General features: G+C 46.9%; 1 protein-coding gene across 1 annotated transcript in view; it reads left to right on the plus strand.

Moving 5' to 3' along the window:
* The window catches only part of INO80 (INO80 complex ATPase subunit), a 534,228-nt gene that overhangs the window by 488,255 nt on the left and 24,791 nt on the right, over positions 1–21,182 (plus strand). Inside the window, exons 33-34 of the mRNA XM_078659770.1 lie at positions 8,144–8,299; positions 8,894–9,053. Of these exons, the coding sequence (XP_078515896.1) occupies positions 8,144–8,299; positions 8,894–9,053 (316 nt within the window). The remainder of the gene's footprint in view (positions 1–8,143; positions 8,300–8,893; positions 9,054–21,182) is intronic.

A 21,182-nucleotide genomic window follows, 5' to 3' on the forward strand; every position in this document is an offset into this window, starting at 1 on the left:
CATTTTATTTTGAAATTGCTTGCTGTAAATTGCAGAAAAAAATAATCACTTTCATTTATCGTTTTTAGTAATACATAATATAAAACTAACTTTATCAAGTATTTAGTATAACAGAAGGACTGCAAATAAATAACAGAAAACATTTTTCAAATTATCTTCAAGTGTACAACATAGTTCCCCTTACAAATTAACAACTCACCTTTTCAAAAGTAGGAAAAGTGTTAGTACTGTGTAAATCAAACACCAGAAATTCACCACCAAAAATTCCTCACAAATGTACCTCAGACAGTAGTATCACAAAATGGCTGTGGTTTCCTCTCATTTGACATATATACATAACCAATTAACTTTCATCACACACAAATACAAAACCAAAGTAACATTTTAATTGGTTCTAAATTTCAACACTTTCAAATGTGTTTTCCCCATGCAATTTTCCATAGGACATTTACATACGTCTACAGCCTGAATGGCTGAACGGAATTACACCAAACTTGGCAAAATGGTACATCAAACCTAAGAGGTCAGGAAGGATCTACTATGCCCCCTTATGGTCATTTCCCCCTTGGCTTTGGCCTCCTCTTGTCTCTCAATCCTACCGAGAGACAAGATGGCGGCCGCTACGGACTGTTTGGAATGTTGACAGACGCCGGAGAACCAATCAGCTTCGCAAAGCTCCGTAACGCGAAAAGTACGCGAAGCGGAGCGCTGTTACAGATATATATCTTTTTTTGAACGTTAATTTCTCAAAATCCACTGGAGCACATATATTGAGACCTAGCAAAGGCACATCGGGCTACCAGTCCCTAATATTTTACCAAGTTTCGTGCAAATCCATTCAGCCGTTCGATTATTATTATTATTATTTATTTTTTTTGCCCCGCGGGGCCCTTTTAAAACCTCCACATCAAACCTAGGGGGTCAGCGAGGATCTACTATTCCCCCTTATGGTCATTTGCCCCTTCGCTTTCGCCTCCTCTTGTCTCTCGATCCTACCGAGAGACAAGATGGCGGCCGCTACGGACTATTTGGAATGTTGACAGACGCCGGAGAACCAATCAGCTTCGCTTCACAAAGCTCCGTTGCGCGAAAAGTCCGCGTCCTGGGCCGCTGCCCAGTCCGCTGTTACAGATATATATCTTTTTTTAAACGTTAATTTCTCAAAATCCACTGCAGCACATATATTGAGACCTACAAAAGGCACATCGGGCTACCAGTCCCTACAATTTTGCCAAGTTTCATGCAAATCCATTCAGCCGTTCGGGCTAAAAGTGAGGCCAACCGCCCTATGGAAATTAACATGGGAAAAACGCGTTTTGGGACCCCCCTTTTTTCTCGGCCCCCCCTTGACGAACCCCCCCAAAATTTTCAGGGGCTGCTCAGAAACAAAATGTGCCATTTTCCTGAAAATTTCAGCCAATTCCGTCCACAAACGCCAAAGTTATTAGACATAGAATTTTCCAAAAACCCATAGAGAAAAAATCCTAACTATATATACCTACTGGCGACCGCCAGTAGGTAATATATATTTATATTTATATATATATATATATATATATATATGTATATATATATATATATATATATATGTGTATATATATATATATGTGTATATATATATATATGTGTATATATATATATATGTATATATATATATATATATATGTATATATATATATATATATATATATATGTATATATCCATGTATATATCCCCTTTACCGGCGGTAGGTAGTTATAGTTAGAACCTAGTTTCCATAGGAAAAGCCGTTTTTTGATTTGCCAATAAATTTGGCACCATTTGACGAATCTTCACAAAATTTTCAAAACTAATTGTTCGCTCAGGTCAGCTCCTGTCTGGAAAGTTTTGGGATGATTCATCAAGGGGGTTTCCAAAACTTGTTTTCTCCATGTTAATTTCCGTAGGAAACTTTAGACACGGTTACAGCCTGAACTGCTGAACGGAATTACACCAAATTTTGCAGAGAGATAGCTCTTGGTCCAGAAAGCACGCTTTATTTTAAATGTGTAATTCCGTTCAGTAGTTTTAAGATATGTAAAGATTTATAGATATCGATATTTGAGAATTGTGAGATCTGATTGGCTGAGCCCTCCCTAGCATGAGCTTGCTTCTGATTGGCTGCCAACACTTCAAACCAGAAAGTGTTGGCATCCATCTTGTGCTTCAGACCAAGGGAGATGGAAAAAGGTGAGAGACATTAAAAAACAAAAAAAGGGGGCAGGAACACCCTGACCCCCCAGGCCTGCTCATGGGGTCCCACAGGGACCCCTGGCCTAAAAACTGCATTTTCTTTTTGACATTTTTGGCCGGGTTGTGCTGGGTGCGCGAACCTCTTCGAAAATGAAAAAGAAAACAAATTGCTCAATTAACTATAACAGCCGAATTTCTCTGGTTTTGTACAATCGAAATGTCCAACTAACTATAACGTCTCTGAAACCTATTGTTTTTTCAGTGAATATATACATATATAAATACATATATATATATATATATATATATTATTACGATTTCAATATACATACCTGTATTTTTGACTATATTCTGCTCCACAATATTTTTTATACAATATTTTAGTAGTTTACATACTAAGTTTTTTTGACACAATATTCTGGTTTTACAATATTTTAGTAAGCAATATTTTGTTATACAACCCTATTCCAGTGATGGTGTTCTGGCACTTGTGAAGCCATGTCCAATAGAAGGTTGCATGACACAGAGGGAGCTCAACTGAGTGTGTAATTGAGCCTTTTAGGTAAGAGTATAGGACCCTGTCCTTCAGGTCCCATATCAGGGAAGTGATTCTCCTCTCTTTAGACACCTGGAGAAGTACCTGAGAAGAACAGAATCAAAGGGATTATCATCATGCTCCACGCCAACATACCATACATCGTCGATGTCTCCCTCGACATCATGATTTTTTACATTGAGGCACCTTGCTCCTTCGTGGTCCAGCCATTTGGAAGCCTCTGCTTTTAAACAAATAGTCTTTGGGGAACTCCTTTGCACAAAAGAAGAGGAAACCCCGGCTCTTGGAGAATACACATCTTATGAGGAACCATGGAGGTCTTAATTTTCCAGGTGATGAAATAGGACCAACTCCGGTCAAAATACCAGAAAACCAATCTTTTAAGGCCAATGAAGTCCCTGCAACTGAGGATCAAAAAGCCATTCTGAAGACTAAAGTGCAGAGGGAGACACCATGTCTCACTGGGTTTCCCTCAGTGTTGTGGGCCCAAGTGATGCAAATTAAACTGCATGCATGTACACGATACTAATTGTGGCTGGGGGTGTTATTTTCCCTGCCACCAATTTCAGATTCAATAAGTCAATAGCAGAGTGGCCAGATGCTGTACACCATCATCCTTCAGGAAAGAGGATTCCATAAACCTGGAAATGCTGCAGTCCAATCACAATTAAACAACTTTGTTGCTTCTGGTTCTAGACGTGGTCAAACCAAACATGGAATCCTTTCTCATGCTGGGAAATTTATAAGATTCATTAGAACAATTTAGTGCCCTGCTTCCAAAAGGTCAAAAGTATATATTTTGAAGATTCTAAAGGAATGAATTATGACATTGGCTGTGCATGGGGACTACCATGGCATTGTGTTTTAATGGGCTTCATTGGTCAGCTTAATGTCTCACAAACTCTAATGTACAGCAGAAGATCTTGGAATTACCATTCTCATAATTTTTCCGTTTGGCACCCATGCTCATGAGGAAATACATAAAATTAACACTGACATAGAGACATTGAAAACCGATGACTTGGAGAAGAAAAAGGAGTGCCTAAAAGTGCATATGAAGACCTACTGGAGGGATTCGTAGAAACAGCATGCAAAGTAACCCTACTCGAAGAGGCAATGATTTAGTTGACCCAGCAAAGAATAAATTCGGCTACGGACAAAAGCAGCAGAACTACCAGACCATAGTTTGCTAAGAGTCTTCAGACGTACTGGGGAACCCCCTTCATCACAAACTTGCCAGTGATTCCCTAACTGTTGAGCACCCATTGAAATAAGCATAGCATCACCCCTATGGCAAGGTAGACTAAGAAAAAGATGAATGGGTGCTTGATATTGTACAGAATATCCATTGACTGAGATTTCAGAGTTCTGTACTTCGCACCACCCCCAGATAAAAGAGGTGAGCATTCTTCAAAAGAACAATACTGAAAAAGTTCCTTTGCAGCAAAGAAATCTACTTTCCCTATTGCCTAACGGCAAAAAGTACAAGTATACAAACGTTATTCCACAGTGACCTCAAAACTGTGAACAGAGGGAGTAAGGGAAAAAAATTACGTAAGTTTACGATCCATTAAAATGTTATCTGCAGCTCTAGCCAAGGAATGCAGTAGGCCTATTCGTTGCCCACTTTCACACTGTATTAATCAAGAAACAAAAGAATATTTTTTTGATTTAAAGTAGTAAATTGTCATTGTCAGTTTAAGTTCCGCTTGACCTTAGCGCCCCAAGAGTTTTCAAAGTTTAAAGCTGTGATCGCAGCATGTCTTTAATGCCAGGGGATTTTTACTTGTACATGCGTAAACGACTGGTTGATTGAGGCCTTGTCTCAGTTAAGTGGCTCAGATCTCAATTCCACAGAAGACTTTCACAATCTATGACTGCTGGTAAATGAAGAAAAATCATATCCAGTACTTATGAATGGTTCTGGCCACAAAACCAGGAAAGAGGGCACATTGTCATTAATTATTCTAAAATGCTTATAACTCTTATAACTCTTGACAGCCTCACACCCAAAGGTCAGGCAAGTATCTTCAATCCATGCTTTTTACAGCTTCATTGTACTTAATGCAAGGCTAAACTTGAGACCATTATAGACAGGACTGTGATGTACAATGGAATCTGTCCCAAGTAGCCTTGTAATTGTTTGCCTGGTAAACTCTTTTGAACAACATACTGGAATGGGTGCTCCTTCTGAAGTCTCTCTTACCTCTGACCATAATCAGGGGTACATCTTGGCATGGTCAGCAACCCACATGAATGATCTCGTAGTCCAAGGCTAGTAGTCTCTCTCATATTAGAACAGTTGTACCATATAAATATTTTGAAATAACACATCTCAGTGGTCTCACTTCTTAGTGTTCTTTCAGACAGTCCAACACCCATTTAATATTTCAGCAAACAGGCAGGAACAAGACTGGGACATCTGTTGAGAGGTTCAGAAATCTGGAACCAGTTTTTGACTGGAAATGTCTGCAACATGGTGGTTTATCTACCAGGTCTGCAGAACACCAAGGAGATCAACTGAACAGATATTTGCTGCAAGGCACAATGGTTCCTTCCATAGGAGCATTGTGGTCCATCTTTTATTGCATCCCTGTGATTAAACTTTTTCTTGTAAGGGCTCTAACAGTCCTTTTCCTGAACGCCCCTCCAGTCAGGTATCCCTTCCCTCATTCATAGTTAAATGGCGTTTGATCAAAATGTATGCGGGCCTACATCAAAGCCGATGAGCAAATGTAGACTCCCTTCATCGATGAGCCATCACAATAGCATGAGTTCTCTCAGGAACCATCCTTCTTTCTTAGCAAAGGTAATTTTAGATTTCTACTTATATCAATAGCTCCTGCTTATTTATCGTTTCATATGTTCTCGCTTTGGCGGAAAGGGCTCAGCTTACTTTAAAATTTAAGAGAGTGTTTTGATATCAGGTGGATAAAATGAAAGCGATGCGGAAATAAAAACAAGTCTTATCTGTCCAGGCCAAGAATCTTCAGAGCAATCAATTTCAGGTGGAGAAATGCTTGCACAGATAGCACGCTACTCAGTGTGAGGGTTTGTGATGTGTTGCAGGCTCTCAGATATATAACATTTTGGTCAGTGCACATTTTCCAATTACTGCTGTGCAAAAGCAGAGGCTGTGTTACGCAAAGTGCTGTTATGCAAACTATTTGTCTAAATACTCCTGAATTTTTTCTATTCTCATGGTTTCCTGCCACCTTTTCCTGCATGGCCCTGCTACTTTATTTATCAATATCAAAGACGAGTCCATGATGGAGAGCGAAATTATATTTATTTTCAGTCCTAGTTCTCTACAAGGGATATGCTCATAAACATCCAGCCCTCCTCCCTGTATACTATCAGAATGGAGTAAAGGTAATAAGACAGATTCTTGTCTTGTCAAGTAAAACATTATATAGCAAATTTAACCTACAAAGCAGAATGGGATATGAAAGCTACTGAAATCCTTAAACAAGCCAGGCCAGAATAATGTATTGTGTTGTGATTGCATTTATATAGCGCTTACTACCCCTGACGAGGCGTCAAAGAGCTTTTTCGGCGAGTAGCACGTTACTCCGGAAACCCATAAAGGATTAGTGGTGAATTAGTATGCTGAAATATGAAAGTGATTTGAGTGGTGGATATTAGTCCGTTATTTGGAGTGAGAAGGATAGCGGAGGGATACGCGTTGCACCATTTCCTGTTTGTTTTTCTCTAGTTTGGAAGGAAATCTATTTCCCCCAGTCAAGTGTAATTTTTACTACTAATTGGGAAATAAAAGTTGTAAAAATAAAGACAGCACATGCTGCTATTTTTTATGATTTTATTACAAAAAAGTTTTAAAAATGTAACCTGTTAAAGTTTAAAATGTCTTCAGGTATCAGACCAAGATATTCTAATGTTTAAAATTCCCTTGATGCAGAACAAGGATTAAAAGTAAGTCGTTTTATCTTATCACGCAATGTCCAGCACAACACAGGAAAATGGGAGAGAATTTTTTAGGTCTTGTCTGTCAGACAGCACAAACTGTCTGATTGGAAACGACCTTTTGTGGACATGCAAATAACTTACAATGGGCTTAAAGCCCTCCAATTGCTTCCTATTGGTTAGCTTTATTGTCACTTTCATTTCATTGCTTCTTTTTTGATGGCTTCCCTTGTCCACCTGGTTCCATCTTCTGCTTGTCCGTCCTTTGGGGCATAGCCTCTTTAACATCGTCATGACCGTCTGACTTCTTTTCGATTAAGCAGTTGAGAGTACTGTCTCTCTGATGTTCTTCTCCCCTGCTGTGTGTTGATCCCTTCCTCATGCGCTACCTTTCACCTCCTACTCCTTCTCATCCTTTTTTTTAACTTAACCTCCCCTCGACCCGTTCCTCTATTGCCCCCATCCCATGTGATCTTACTTTTTTTTAATGTATATTGTTTTAAACGTTTTCTCGATTGGTAAATAGAAAATAAATGTCACCAAAGTAATTTCAAAGGCACGCACATACCTCTTCTTTTTAAAAAAACTTTTGGCCATGTTTCACAGCATGCTGTACAGCATCGCCAAAAGGCATTGGCAAAGCCAGCAGGTACCAAAGATGAGATCTGCTGTCTTTGCCAGTGCTGGTTGGGTACAGTGGAGGAAAAAGTAATTTTTCAAGCGTACAATTGCAGGTTCTTTCACAGAAGCTATATGGCTACGGTTTCAGGGAAGACACTCCGAGAAGAAAGGATAGGCAGGCATGAACTTCTGCAGAGAATTACCAGAAGAAATTAAATGGAAAAACACAAGGAAGGCAAGAAAATCGTTCAGGTCATACAGTATTTGTGAATCTTGCTAGGACTTTGGTCACTACATCAAGACCGTTTCAGTTTGGTTTTACTGGGATTTCTTCTGTGCAGAATTCTCTTAGCCATATGATCGGGGAGCATTCTTATTTGATGTCTTGTCCTTGTTCGACATGGTGTAGTCTAACCATTAGAGGGAGATGGACAGCTGAAGAACCTTTCAGTTTTCACCCTTTATCACCAGTAGCCACTCAAGGGGTATATGTTCAGGCTAGATTGCCTGGAATGCAAAGGATTCCTGAGAAGTGGGTACCTAAGGAGCCATAAAGCTGCGGGTCTGTGGGACTCCTTGCCTCAGTCAATGTGCACCTAAAGAATAGCAGGTGCATATAAAATACTTTTCGGTATTTTCGAGGCATGTTTATTTCTATTGTTTAATAATGTTACTAACATTAAATTATGTAAATGTACATATTACTGAATCATGAGCGTCCTGGTTAGTGTTTTGTGTCTAAACTGTGTACTTTTCATCAGTTATAGAGGTATACTGCTATGTTGCCTTTTAACAAACATATGTTTGTGTATTTTCTTTTTGCTGTGCAGAAGAGGAGAGAAGATGAGTTGGATAGCAAGAGAAGAAGAGAGGGCTTGAACCTGGTGATTCCATTTCTTCCCTCTGCTGATAACTCAAACCTATCTGCAGATGGAGATGACTCTTTTATCAGTGTGGATTCTGCCATGCCCAGCCCGTTTAGCGAGGTGAGATGTTCTCTCCTTTCCAGTGTGTAAGTTAATGTTTGACTGGCTGAAATTCATTTACTGATATTTTTTGTAGTCAATAATTGAATTGTTTCTAAGATTTTGGGACCTACAGTTCCTCCTTTCCTTACCCAGTCTCTGACTTAGTAGAACTGAAAGTGAAACATTATTTTGCATCTTGAATCTTTTCTGGTTTGACATGTATTAGAGGTACTTGCAGTGGCTACTTTTGAGCTGTAAATTGCAATTTGAGCAGTAACTGGGAATTACAAGCCATTCTTGTTCATTAATGTTGTGAAATATTTTTCACAAATACAATAATTGTGCAAGAGCTATCAGAATAGTTTTTTTAATTGTGCTGTATAGTCCACAATTACAGGGCTCGATCGCTTTACTTTTTAATGTTATATTGGATCTAGTATTGATGCCCAGCTGTGTTTGAGTTCAGCTGCCACCACTGGACTGGACTGTGCTGTGCGAGACATATAGAGCTGAGCAGATTTCTGCTAGAGATTTTACCAAAATAACCTCAATTTATTGGAGTAAACCTAATCTGTGAACAAGCTGATGTTCTTTCTTGAATATCCCTTCAAGATCTCCATCAACAGCGAGGTGCATATGGGATCCATTGCACAGGATGAAAGTAGCAGTGACATGCTGGTCATTGTAGATGATCCGGCATCTTCAGCACCACAGTCCAGGGCTACCAACTCCCCAGCTTCCATCACAGGCTCTGTCTCAGACACTATCAATGGTGAGAAAATTGTTTTATCAGTGAAACCTTGTGGCTTGTGAATAACATGTGTGGCTTGTAGTTTTGAAACTTGTGGGTTTGTAAAATGAAGTATTTTTGAGTTCCTTAATGTTTTTTTAAAGAATATTCAAACACTTATGCCTACCAAATAAATGTCCAAATTTCCCATTACCAAAATTGTACCTTATGGAGGCAAACCATCTGTGTGTGTCCATCTCGGTTTACTGGGTTTAGGCAACCACAGTGGGTTTAGTTAATGTGATCAAGATTTTCAATACATTTTATTTCTAAGTACTTTCACTGTTACATTTTCCAAATACCAGTAGTTTTCCAATATTCCTGTACATCAGTTCCATGACTTTGGCAAGAAACTACCTGAGGCTTTTTGCTGTGAGGTAAAACAAGTTGGCCTCATGTGGTAAAATATTTGTACTTATTAGTGCTAAGAACAATTGATGTCCAGATATGCAATTTGTCATAAGTTGTTTTCATGTTCTCCATTCCTCGTTAAGGATAACCTTGTAACAATGTATGTGCCAGTGGTTGAGTTATGTGGTGATCATTCACACAGACAATGTGGCTTAAATGTGTGAAGCTGTTTCAGGTATGAGTATGTACATAATTGTAATTCATAATGTTTCCTTCAGGGTCAGTTCCTCCTGGTTATCAACTGAAGCTGGAAAAATCCTTTGCTTTTTGCCCAGCCAGTGCTAGATGTGTCAGCAGCAAAAAAAAACGCTGTAGATCATTAAGGACATCACTCCTGAACGTGATCGAACTGCTCCTTAAGAGATTCAGAGCTCCTCTAGTATTATTCGTAGAGTCATGCTTGAATCTTTCCCTGTGGTCCGACTAGAAATCCTTGGTGTTCTAACGCATCAATGGACTGTATTACCATGATGATAGGCAATATAATAATGTTTGATCTCTTGGAGACTTATAACCACAGATTTCTTACCTTAGAATATTTCCTAGGCATCAGGCAGTATATGAAATTTTCGATTGGTACCCCTGTTGCCGGTAGGCGTCATCGTTTGGCTTAGCATTGGCTTCTCTTGCGTCGGAAGTAACATGCGTGGAACTTATGCAGGCACCACTCCAACAGGCTGACGTCAGTTCTTTTCTTTCCGTGCCTATTAGCACTGACCGTGAAGAGCTACACTTCAGACCCTTTTTGACAGCTTTTTTCCTCAACTTTTTGTCAACACTTTTGAAAGAATTTAGTCTCCCGGTGTGACAAAGATGTCCCCTAAGAAGCCGATGGGTTTCAAGCCATGTGGTGCATGTGAAAGACAGATGTCTGTGACAGACCTACACTCAGTTTGTCTTGTGGTGCTTGGAGTGTAACCACTACTCCAAGATATGCAAGGACATCTGTACCATGTACCCAAAGGCGCTGAGAGAAGATCCTCCTCCCCTTCGTGACTATGGAAGGGGTTCACATTCACATTTATTTCCACCTAGCCACCATGACCAACAGGCTTCCCAGCCTTTCCGCAGCCAAAGACGTGGTTCCACAGATCAAGTGGGGCCACTAGCTAGATGTTGGCCCAGTCCACCATACACACCAGCAACCACAGCCTCCAAAACCCTTTAGTGTGTCCTCATACCAACATGGGCATTGAGTGGGGGCGGGAATGCGCCATCACAGGCACCACTAGAAATCGATAACATCTGATAAATGGGTTTTACAGATAGTCCAAAGGGGCTACTCCCTCCCCTTTCTGGATACCCCTCCACCCATGGCACCCACTTAGGACTGGCTGACGGGGGACCACTGTTCCTTGTTCTGACTGGAAGTGTTGGCTCTCTTCACCAAGGGAACCATTGAGAGGGCACCAATATCATTACTAGATTGTGGTTGATATTCTTGCTACTTTTGGGTGCCCAAGAAGGATGGGTGCCTGTGCCTATGTGCAGTCTGCACATTCTCAACTTCTTCCTGGAAAAGGAGAAGTTCAAAATGCTCACATTAGATTAAGTCCTGTCTACCCTGGGCCCTGGAGACTGGATGGTAGCATTGGACGTGCAGGACTCATACATTCCTGTCCTGCCTGCCCACAAGTGTTACCTGCGGTTCATGGTGGGCTAAGAGCACTTCCAGTTTGCCGGGCTCCCTTCCGGCCTCCCCAGCTTATGAGGCTGTTCATAAAAGTGATGGTGGTGGTTGCAGCACATCTGCAGAGATCAGGGGTTCCAGTTTTCTCTTACCTTGATGATTGGCTGTTGATGGTGGGCTTGCCCCAGATATTCGTCTCTCACCTCCAGAGTTTGGTGGACCCCCTGCATTTACTGGGATTCACTATAAGCATGCCTAAATTACCCCTGACACTCTCTCAGATGCTCCCTTTCATCTGAGCCATTCTGGATACATTGCAGTTTCGGGCCTACCCTTTGAACAGCTAGTCCAGAATATTTGAGGTTGGATACCAATGTTTGAGCCTTTATCCTGAATGTCGGTGAGACTAATTCTGAGGCTTTTGGGCCTCATGGCCTGCTGCATCCTGCTAGTTAGCGCCAGCTGGTATATGCAGGCTCTACAATGTGACCTGAAGTCCCAGTGTGCACAGCATCAGGGAAATCTCTCCAACTTGGTCCGGATCTCCAAGGGAACTACAAAGTGGTGGCCGACGAACCCCAATTGGGTCAGCGGCAGACCCCTCTCCCTTCTCTAGTCACAGTTAACTGTAGTGACAGATGCGTCATTTCTGGACTGGGGCGGTCATCTGGGAAAGGTGGAGGTCAGAGTACTCTGGTCGCCAGCTGAATCCAGGCTCCACTTTAACCTGTTGGAGCTTTTGGTGATCCATCTGAAAGAGACACGTTAGTGATAGATTCCTTACCTTAGAATATCCCCAGGCGTCAGACTGGATCCGGAAAGTTTTCATCAGCAGTACCCCTGCACGTCGGAAGGTGGCGTGTGCGGCTCCGCGTCCGTCGCTGGCGTCGTAGGCGCCGAGATGACGTTACAGAGACTACTTAGGCTCCATCCATGCGCGCTGACGTCAGTTCTTTCTTTTTCCATGCCAGGATTCGCAGATCCAGTTAGAGCACGTATCCTAGTCACTTTTTGACTATACTTTAGAGACTTTTGTCTCCCTTTTTTTGAGTCTCTGACTCCTGGTGCCACCTATAGATGCCTGCGTTTAAATCCTGCGGGGCCTGTCGCCGCACGATGTCGGTGGCCGACTCCCATGGCGCCTGTCTCTTCTGTCTGGAGCGCGACCATGACTCCCTGTCATGTTAGGACTGTCTGGCTATGGCTCCGAAAGCCTTACGGGAGCGGTCCCATTAGCTGCTGGAGGCCCTGCAGTCGTCTCCGTGCCGTTTGAGGTCCAGGGGTCAATCGATGGCCAGATCGCTGAGCCATCATCATCGCTCTTCGGGGTCGTACTCTTCACACTCATAATCGGGTAAGAGACATCTTAAGAAGAAGTCGAAGAAGCGTTTCGGCTCTCCGACATCCCCCTGTCGGTCTCCGGACGAGGGGGCCGGGGTTACCACCCCGCGGCCTACCCACCTTATCCGGGTCCGTCGGTGACTTTCTTGCAGCCATGGACTGCCTCTTCAGGCCTTGGGCTCCAGCGGCGCGCCTTCAGGCCCCGCAGTCCCAGTTGAGGGCCCTTCGTTGCCGCCAGCTCCGATCCCGGTACCGCAGTGGGTTCCGTTCATTCCACCACTGCCTTTGCTCGGTTTTGCAGACAATTTTGCCCCTAGATGGGACCCTAATTGGGACACGGAGCCGGGCCTGCGCCGCCCGGCGCGTTCGACAATTTGTATTCCCCTGTCCCTCCCCCACCTCCGCAGCCTGTTCCACGGGCAGTGGAGGAAGGGGACGACTGGGAGTTTCTGAGGACTGTCTCACACGGCAGTGCGGGTCGTAACCGGAATGGGCGGAAGAGCTAGAGGATGCCGGTGGCCTTGACTTCTCCTCTGACCCTGGCTTTCTTTCTCCTCCTGCGGTGGCTATGGAGAAGGGCGCTACATACACTGTGGTGCTCCGTAGAGCAGCTGAGGCCCTTGACTTTGACCTGCCTACAGTGACCCTCAAAACTAATCTCACTGAAGTGCTTCAGCCGGCGGCAAGCTCTTTGGAGCCCCATCTGCCATTCAATGAGGCCCTAACTGATGTCTTAAGGGGCACCTGGCCTCGACCAGCCACGGGGGTTCCCGTGGATAAGAATGTGGCCAGGCACCATCTCCCGGCACCAGGTGACCCTGCTTTGCTGTCCACCCACCCAACCCCAGAGAGCCTGGTCATCCAGGCATCCACTTCCTGAAGCTCATTCCCTACCGTTCTGCCGGATAAGGAATCCAAGAAGCGGGAACAGTTCAGCAAGGGCTGTGGTCGGTGAACACCGCATGCCTCTTGGGCCGCTATTCCCACACTGCGTGGGACACGGTTGCGCAGGTGCTGCCTCAGTGCCCAGAGGAGGTTCGGACAGTACTTTCCCAAACTGTTGTTGAGGGGAAAGATGCAGCAAAGTTCACCATCAGGTGTGGACTGGACACCGCGGACTCACTGGGCAGGGCGCTTTCCACAATAGTGGCACTCCGTCGCCATGCCTGGTTGTGGTCCACTGGTTTTTCAGGGGATGAACAAAGTTCTCTTATGGACATGCCCTTTGATGGTGCTCGCCTATTTGGCGATAAGGCAGATAATGCGCTAGAGTGTTTTAAGGACTCCCGGGCTACGGCCAAGTCCTTAGGTCTCTCCACCACGCGCCTGGCCACGTCTGCATTTCATCCCTTTCGTGGCCACGGAAGGGGTGCCTGACATGTTCGTTTAGCCAGAAGCCTGCGCAGAACCAACCTCCGCGCGGACGTGGTTCCCGCAGCGGCGGGACAAGGGGACAGCGTGATGGTCAGTCCACTTCCGCTCCCGCAGCATCCGCCTCAAAGACTTCCGAGCTTTGGGGCACACCCCACGCCAGTGGGCGGCAGGATGCGCTATCACCTTCCGCACTGGCGTTCCGTTATCTCGGACAGGTGGGTGATGCAGATCGTCCAAAAGGGCTACTCCCTCCCCTTCGAGACTGCCCCTCCAGTCATGCTACCTCAGTTACACCGCATGTCGGGGGACCATTTTGCGCTCCTCCAGCAGGGAGGCACGGCCCTCTTGGCCAAGGGTGCCATCGAGCGCGTTCCTGGGCCGGAAGAAGAACGTGGTTGTTATTCCCACTACTTTCTGGTCCCCAAGAAGGAGAAAGGGGACCTGCGGCCCATCTTGGACCTCAGGAACGTCAATCGCTTCCTCTGGAAGGAGAAGTTCAAGATGTTGACTCTGGCTCAGGTTTTGGCTACCCTGGAGACTGGATGGTAGTGTTGGACTTGCAGGATGCATATTTTCATATCCCCGTCCTGTCGGCCCACCGGCGTTACCTGCAGTTCACGGTAGGCCTAGAGGACTTTCAGTTTGCCGTGCTCCCCTTCGGCCTTACCAGTGCCCCTTGGGTGTTCATGAAAGTGATGGCGGTGGTCGCAGTTCATCTTCACCTATCTCGACTACTGGTTGTTGAAGGTGGGCTCGTCCCAGGCAGTCGTCTCCCACCTCCAGACTACGGCCAACCTTCTGCATTTGCTGGGGTTCTCCATCTACGTGCCGAAGTCGTACCTGAGTCCCTCTCAGAAGCTCCCCTTCATCGGCCTACTGGCCTCCTGCATCCTACTAGTGCAACATGCCAGATGGCATATGCGGGCTCTGCAGTGGGACCTGAAGTTCCAGTGGGCACAGCATCAGGGCAACCTGTCCCATCACATCCAGATCTCGGAGGGCACTGCACGACAATTGCAATGGTGGTTCATGAATCACGATTGGGTCAATGGCAGCTCCCTCTCCCTTCACCAACCGGAGCACACAGTGGTGACGGATGCATCCCTCCTGGGATGGGGCGGACACGTAGGAGAGGCTGAGATCAGAGGCCTCTGGTCTCCGGCGGAGTCCCGGCTCCATATCAACCGTTTGGAGCTTCGGGCGATCCGACTTGCACTGAAAGCATTCCTTCCCTCTGTCCGGGGAAGTGTAGTGCAGGTGTTCATGGACAACACCACCGCTATGTGGTACTGCAACAAACAGGGCAGGTTGGGGTCATGGACCCTATGTCAGGAGGCTGTCTGCCTCTGGACATGGCTAGAACATCAAGGCATTACCTTGGTGGTACAACACCTGGCAGGTTCTATGAACGCCAGGACGGACAAACTCGGCCGCCTGTGCATAATGGATCACGAATGGCGTCTGAACTCGGACGTGGCGCAAGGTCTCTTTCTGCAGTGGGGAGAGCCTTGGTTAGATCTATTCGCCACCGAAGAGAACGTGCAATGTCATCAGTTCTGTGTGTTGGAATTTCCAAGGCGGCACTCGCTCGGTGACGCTTTTCGTCACGAGTGGAGGTACGGTTGTTGTACGCCTTTCTGCCTATACCACTTCAGCCCAGAGTGCTGAAGAAGATTCGGCGCGACAGGGCCCACGTCATCCTTGTGACTCCGGATTGGGCACGAAGATACTGGTATCCCGCCCGAGCTACGGGACATTTCCCTTATAGCTACCTACTAGTGAACGCCAGTAGGTAATGTATATGTGTGTGTGTGTGTGTGTGTGTGTGTGTGTATATATATGTTCGAGGCATGTGGGCTGCTAAATTCATATCTTAGCATTAGATCGCCGCCTAGTGTTGGGTCCGGATGATCGCACATTGTTGTCCTGGAAGAGTCTTCGAAGTATCCTGAGATAGGTGGCTCCTCCCCTGGACTACAGTGCGCATGGGCATCGGCTCCATCCCCAGATTGTTTTTTTCCGCCATTGGGTTCGGATGCGGTCTCGACTTCTCTCTGTCGGAACCGAGTAAAACTAACTTTTTAAGGCCAGAAGGCCTTGTATTTATAGCGTCGGTATTGTTTGCGCACGGTCTCGAGTTCTTCCGACTCTTGGAGTCGGATTCAGCGGAGTTTTTTCACTCTTCGGACATCGAGGCCTTCTCATCGCGACACGACCACGACTTTCCAGCATGGAGCGGAGTCCGTTTAAGTACTGTCCGCTCTGTGGGTCCAAGTACCCACATATAGACCTGCACCCGGTCTGTAACAAATGCCTTTCACCGGACCATGACGACGGCAAGTGCAAGGCTTGCGCACAATTCAGGTCGAAAAAGACTCTCAAGCTTCGGCGCGCGGTGCGCCTGGAGGCCAGACAAGCGGCCCCGGGTCCAGAAAACATCTTCGGCGACCAAGAAGAAGATGAACAGGGTCATCATCTCCAAATATCCCCACCCGAAACGGAGGTCGAGGCGGATCCGGTAGACGACGTCGGAGTCGTGGATCAAGGCCTTGAATACGTCGACGAGGTAGGGGACGTCGAAGAGATTTATGGGGCCGCGGCAGATAGCTCAGGGGACGAGCTATGCCCCGAAGGTTTCGAAGATCACGATCGGGTCACGGGATCGCCAGTTGGCCTTACCCAAGACCCCGTACCGCAAGCCACGGCCCCGCCTTCAGGCCCGGCCACGGACATACTTGCTGGGCAGGCCGGATCGAAACCGAAACCGAAACCTACGGTATCGACTACACCTAAAATGGCCGACCCGAAAACGAAACCGAAACTTATGGACTCGAGCGTCCCTAAAATGGCGGCCGGCCCACAGAAAACTACTGCACCCGCCGCCGCATCGGCTCCCGCGACCTCCGGTCCACAGAAGTCGAAGAAGTCGGTCGATTCCACAGGGTCAAAATCGGCGCCAGAGGAGGGATCCTCTAAGAAGGGTGGTCGGCACGGATCAACCGCTGCGACACCGTCTAAGCACGCCAAGGCCAGCGGCACGGCTCCGGTTCCGGCTGGGACTCCGTTCGTCGGTCGCGTAGTGGAGTCGGAGGCGACACAAGCACACGGATCGACGGCTGGCACATCTGCGCATCGATCCAAGGACTCTGGGTCGGCGGCAACTGCATCGGCGTCCAAGACTCAGAAAGCCCACCATGACGTCGGATCCGAGGGGAAGGTCAAGACATCCTCGTCGGCGCCAAAAGCCACTGTAAGTGAAGTGTCCCCCATCGCCGCTTCGCTACAGAGAATCAGGGACAAGGCCGCTGCTACGTCGGCTCCGTTGCCGTCGCCTCAGACGCCGAAGGACACTCCGGCAAAGCCTAAGAGTAAGCTTCTCTTCCTTCTGCCGCCGAAAGAGGCTCCGAAGGCCTTTTCTACGAAATCGACGCCAAAGAAGTCGGATTCTTCTACGGCAGGGGTACCTTCGGGTCTAGAAGTCGAATCAGAGGACGATTCTGAGCACTTCATCGACGCCAACACAGGCAAATTAACACTATACAAAAGGAGGATCACTTCGGAGCCTCTGGACTCCTATGTCATCCCACTAAAGAAGAAGAGGGTTCCTCAGGACGCTTCTAGCCTCATAGAACCTATCCAGCCTCCTCCAAGAAGAAGCCCTACTCCCTCACCAGAACACTCTGAGGGTGAGGGATATGATGAAGATGACCAATACACCTTCCCCATCAATGAACCAGATGCACATCCAGATGCATATGATGACATTGGTGACCAAGGCACCCAAAGTGTGGGGCAAGACCCACAGGCTTTCAGTGCACGTGCATCCCCAACAGAGGATTCTGCAGGTTTTCATGCACTAATTGAGAGGGCAGCTGCTAATCATGATGTGGACATGCATGCTGACCCAGTGGAAGAGGACTTTCTCTTTGACACTTTTTCAGTCTCTGAAAGAACTGTGAAAACGCTGCCTATGCTCAAGGGAGTCCTCAAGCATGCAGCTGACGTCTTTAAAGAACCTACCAGAGCGAGAGTGGTCAATCCACGTATCGAGAAAAAGTACAGACCAGCACCTGCAGACCCTGCATACATTCGGGGACAGTTGCCACTAGACTCTCTTGTGGTCGCAAATGCCAGAAAACGGGCCAACTCCCAGACGACGGGTGAAGCTCCTCCCCCAGACAAGGAGTCCAAGGTGCTAGAGGCAGGGGGCAAAAGAGTGGCGGCACAAGCTGCCAACTTTTGGCGTATTGCAAATACACAAGCACTCTTAGCACGTTACGATAGGGCGCATTACGACACCCTAGAGCAGATTGTACAACACCTGCCTCCAAAGTTTCAAGAGGGCACTAAACTGCTTATAGAGGAAGGGAAACTGATCTCCAACGCAGCCATCAAGTGTGCACTTGACGCCGCAGACACAGCAGCTAGGGCGATCAACACTAGCGTCATGCTAAGACGACAAGCTTGGCTCCGCATATCAGGGTTTAAACCTGATATTCAGACAACAATACTTAATCAGCCAGTCAATCCTGATAGACTGTTTGGTCCAGATGTTGACACCACCCTCGAAAAGATAAAAAAGGACACAGAAACTGCTAAGTCCATGGGGGCCCTACAATCGCAACAGTTTCGTGGCAATAATTTTCGTCGCTCAGGTGCACGTGGAGTCACCAGAGGACAAATGGGTCAACAATCGCAATTCTCAAGAGGCGGAGCACAATCCTCGTTCACAAAACAGAACAAGGGAGGCTACAGAAATAACAGCAACAGAGGTCGCGGCAGAGGAAACAACAGCTCCCGCTCCTCTACCCCAAGCAAACAGTGACTCTCTGTCACTGCCCCCCGACCACTTAACACCTGTCGGGGGGAGACTGCAGCAGTTCCTGCCCGTCTGGAGAAACATCACCACAGACAGGTGGGTGCGACAACTAGTCCAGTATGGTTATTGCCTAGAGTTGAAATCCACTCCACCCAACATTCCGCCAAGGCAAAGGCCTATGTCCGCAGAGCACTTGCACTTATTGCAGCAGGAAGTAGTGGCGATGCTGCACAAAGGCACAATCGAGCTCGTGCCGGTGGGAGAGGAAGGCACAGGGGTATATTCCCTGTACTTCCTTATTCCAAAGAAGGACGGATCTCTCAGACCCATTCTAGATCTACGTCCCCTCAACCTGTACATACTATCAGAACATTTCCATATGCTTACACTGCAACAGATTCTTCCCTTGTTAAACCAAGGGGACTTCTTATCAACCTTAGATCTCAAGGATGCTTATTTCCACATTCCACTACACCCGTCCCACAGGAAATACCTCAGGTTCACTATTCAAGGCAAGCATTACCAGTTCAAGGTCCTACCCTTCGGAGTCACCACAGCCCCAAGGGTGTTTACCAAGTGTCTGGCGACAGTAGCAGCGCACCTCAGGAGGCAGAACATCCATGTCTACCCCTACCTGGACGACTGGCTCGTTCAAGCCAAGTCGGAACAACAGTGCGCCGCGGACATGTCGACTACCATTCACCTCCTTCACAATCTAGGTTTCTCGTTCAACTACCCAAAGTCGCATCTTCAGCCGGCACATGTCCGGCAGTTTCTAGGTGCGACGATCAATACCCTGACGGCCATGGCTCAACCAAACCAAGTCAGGATAGACAGCATGCAGTCTCTAATCCAGAAGTTCAGACCACAACGCTCGCTTCCAGCGAGAGTGTTCATGCAGTTGATAGGCATGATGGCCTCCTGCATCTTCATAGTCCCTCACGCACGGTTACATATGCGCCCGCTCCAGGAGTGCTTAGCAAATCAGTGGACACAGGCTCAGGGACAATTGACAGACCTAGTGTTGGTTACCAGTCGGGCATACGACTCTCTGCATTGGTGGACTCCACACAACCTTTGCAAGGGCCGACTGTTCCAAGAGATTATCCTGACAACGGACGCATCTCTCCAGGGATGGGGCGCTCATCTGCTCACTTACACAGTGCAGGGACTATGGACGACGCAACAACAGAGGATGCACATCAATTATCTGGAACTGATGGCAATCTTCATGGCGATCAAGTCCTTCATTGTACATCTGTGCAACAAGGTAGTGTTAGTCCGGACGGACAACATGACCGCGATGTACTACATTCAAAAGCAGGGGGGCACCCACTCGCCACAGCTGTCTCATCTGGCTCAGAGCATGTGGAAGTGGGCCATTCAGAGGAACATTTTCCTCATGGCAGAACACCTCCCGGGAAAGGACAATCAGATGACGGATCTGCTCAGCAGGTACAGCCATCAAATGCACGAGTGGGAGATACACCCATCTGTCCTCCACCCGTACTTCCAGCAGTGGGGTCATCCGGAGATAGACCTGTTTGCCACAAAAGAAAACGCAAAATGCCAACACTTTGCCGCCAGGTTCCCTCACCCACAGTCGCAGGGGAATGCGATATGGATGAACTGGTCAGGCAAATTTGCGTACGCTTTTCCGCCAGCCCCTCTGATACCGCTGGTGGCAAGAAAGCTAAGGCAGCACGCGATGACTCTCATCCTAGTTGCTCCAACGTGGGCGCGCCAAGCATGGTACACCACGTTCCTCGAACTCTCAGTGGTGCCGCATCAAAGACTGCGCCTCACGCCCAGACTTTTGACGCAGAACCATGGAGAAATTCAGCATCCAGATCCGCAACAGCTCAACCTGGCGATCTGGCTCCTGAAGTCCTAGAGTTTGGATACCTTAACCTACCTCCGGAATGCATGGACATCATCAAGGAGGCAAGGAAGCCAACTACCAGAGCATGCTATGCTGCGAAATGGAAGCGTTTTGTCATTTACTGTACAGCCAATGACATCAACCCTCTAGATGCATCTATCCCTGACATCATTTGCTATCTGTTGCATCTTTACAAGTGCAATCTAGCGTACACTTCCATTAGGATACATCTATCCGCCATAGCGGCTTATCTTCAGAACAGGCAGCATCTCTCTGTCTTCAGGGTGCCTGCCATTAAAGCTTTCCTTGAAGGTCTGAAACGAGTCATTCCCCCAAGAACACCACCAGCTCCGGTGTGGAACCTCAATGTGGTCCTCACCAGACTGATGGGACCACCTTTTGAGACACTGCACTCGTGTGAACTCCAGTTCCTAACGTGGAAAGTAGCTTTCCTAATAGCTATTACGTCACTGAGGCGGGTTAGTGAGCTACAAGCGCTCACAATCCAAGAGCCTTTCATTCAGATTCATCCAAATAGGGTAGTGCTACGCACTAACCCCAAATTCCTTCCGAAGGTGGTGTCACAGTTTCATCTCAACCAAACTATTGACTTGCCGGCATTCTTTCAAAACCCACAAACGGTAGCGGAAAGAA

The sequence above is a fragment of the Lissotriton helveticus genome, chromosome 9 (genome assembly GCF_964261635.1).
Source record: "Lissotriton helveticus chromosome 9, aLisHel1.1, whole genome shotgun sequence".
Lineage (NCBI taxonomy): Eukaryota > Metazoa > Chordata > Amphibia > Caudata > Salamandridae > Lissotriton > Lissotriton helveticus.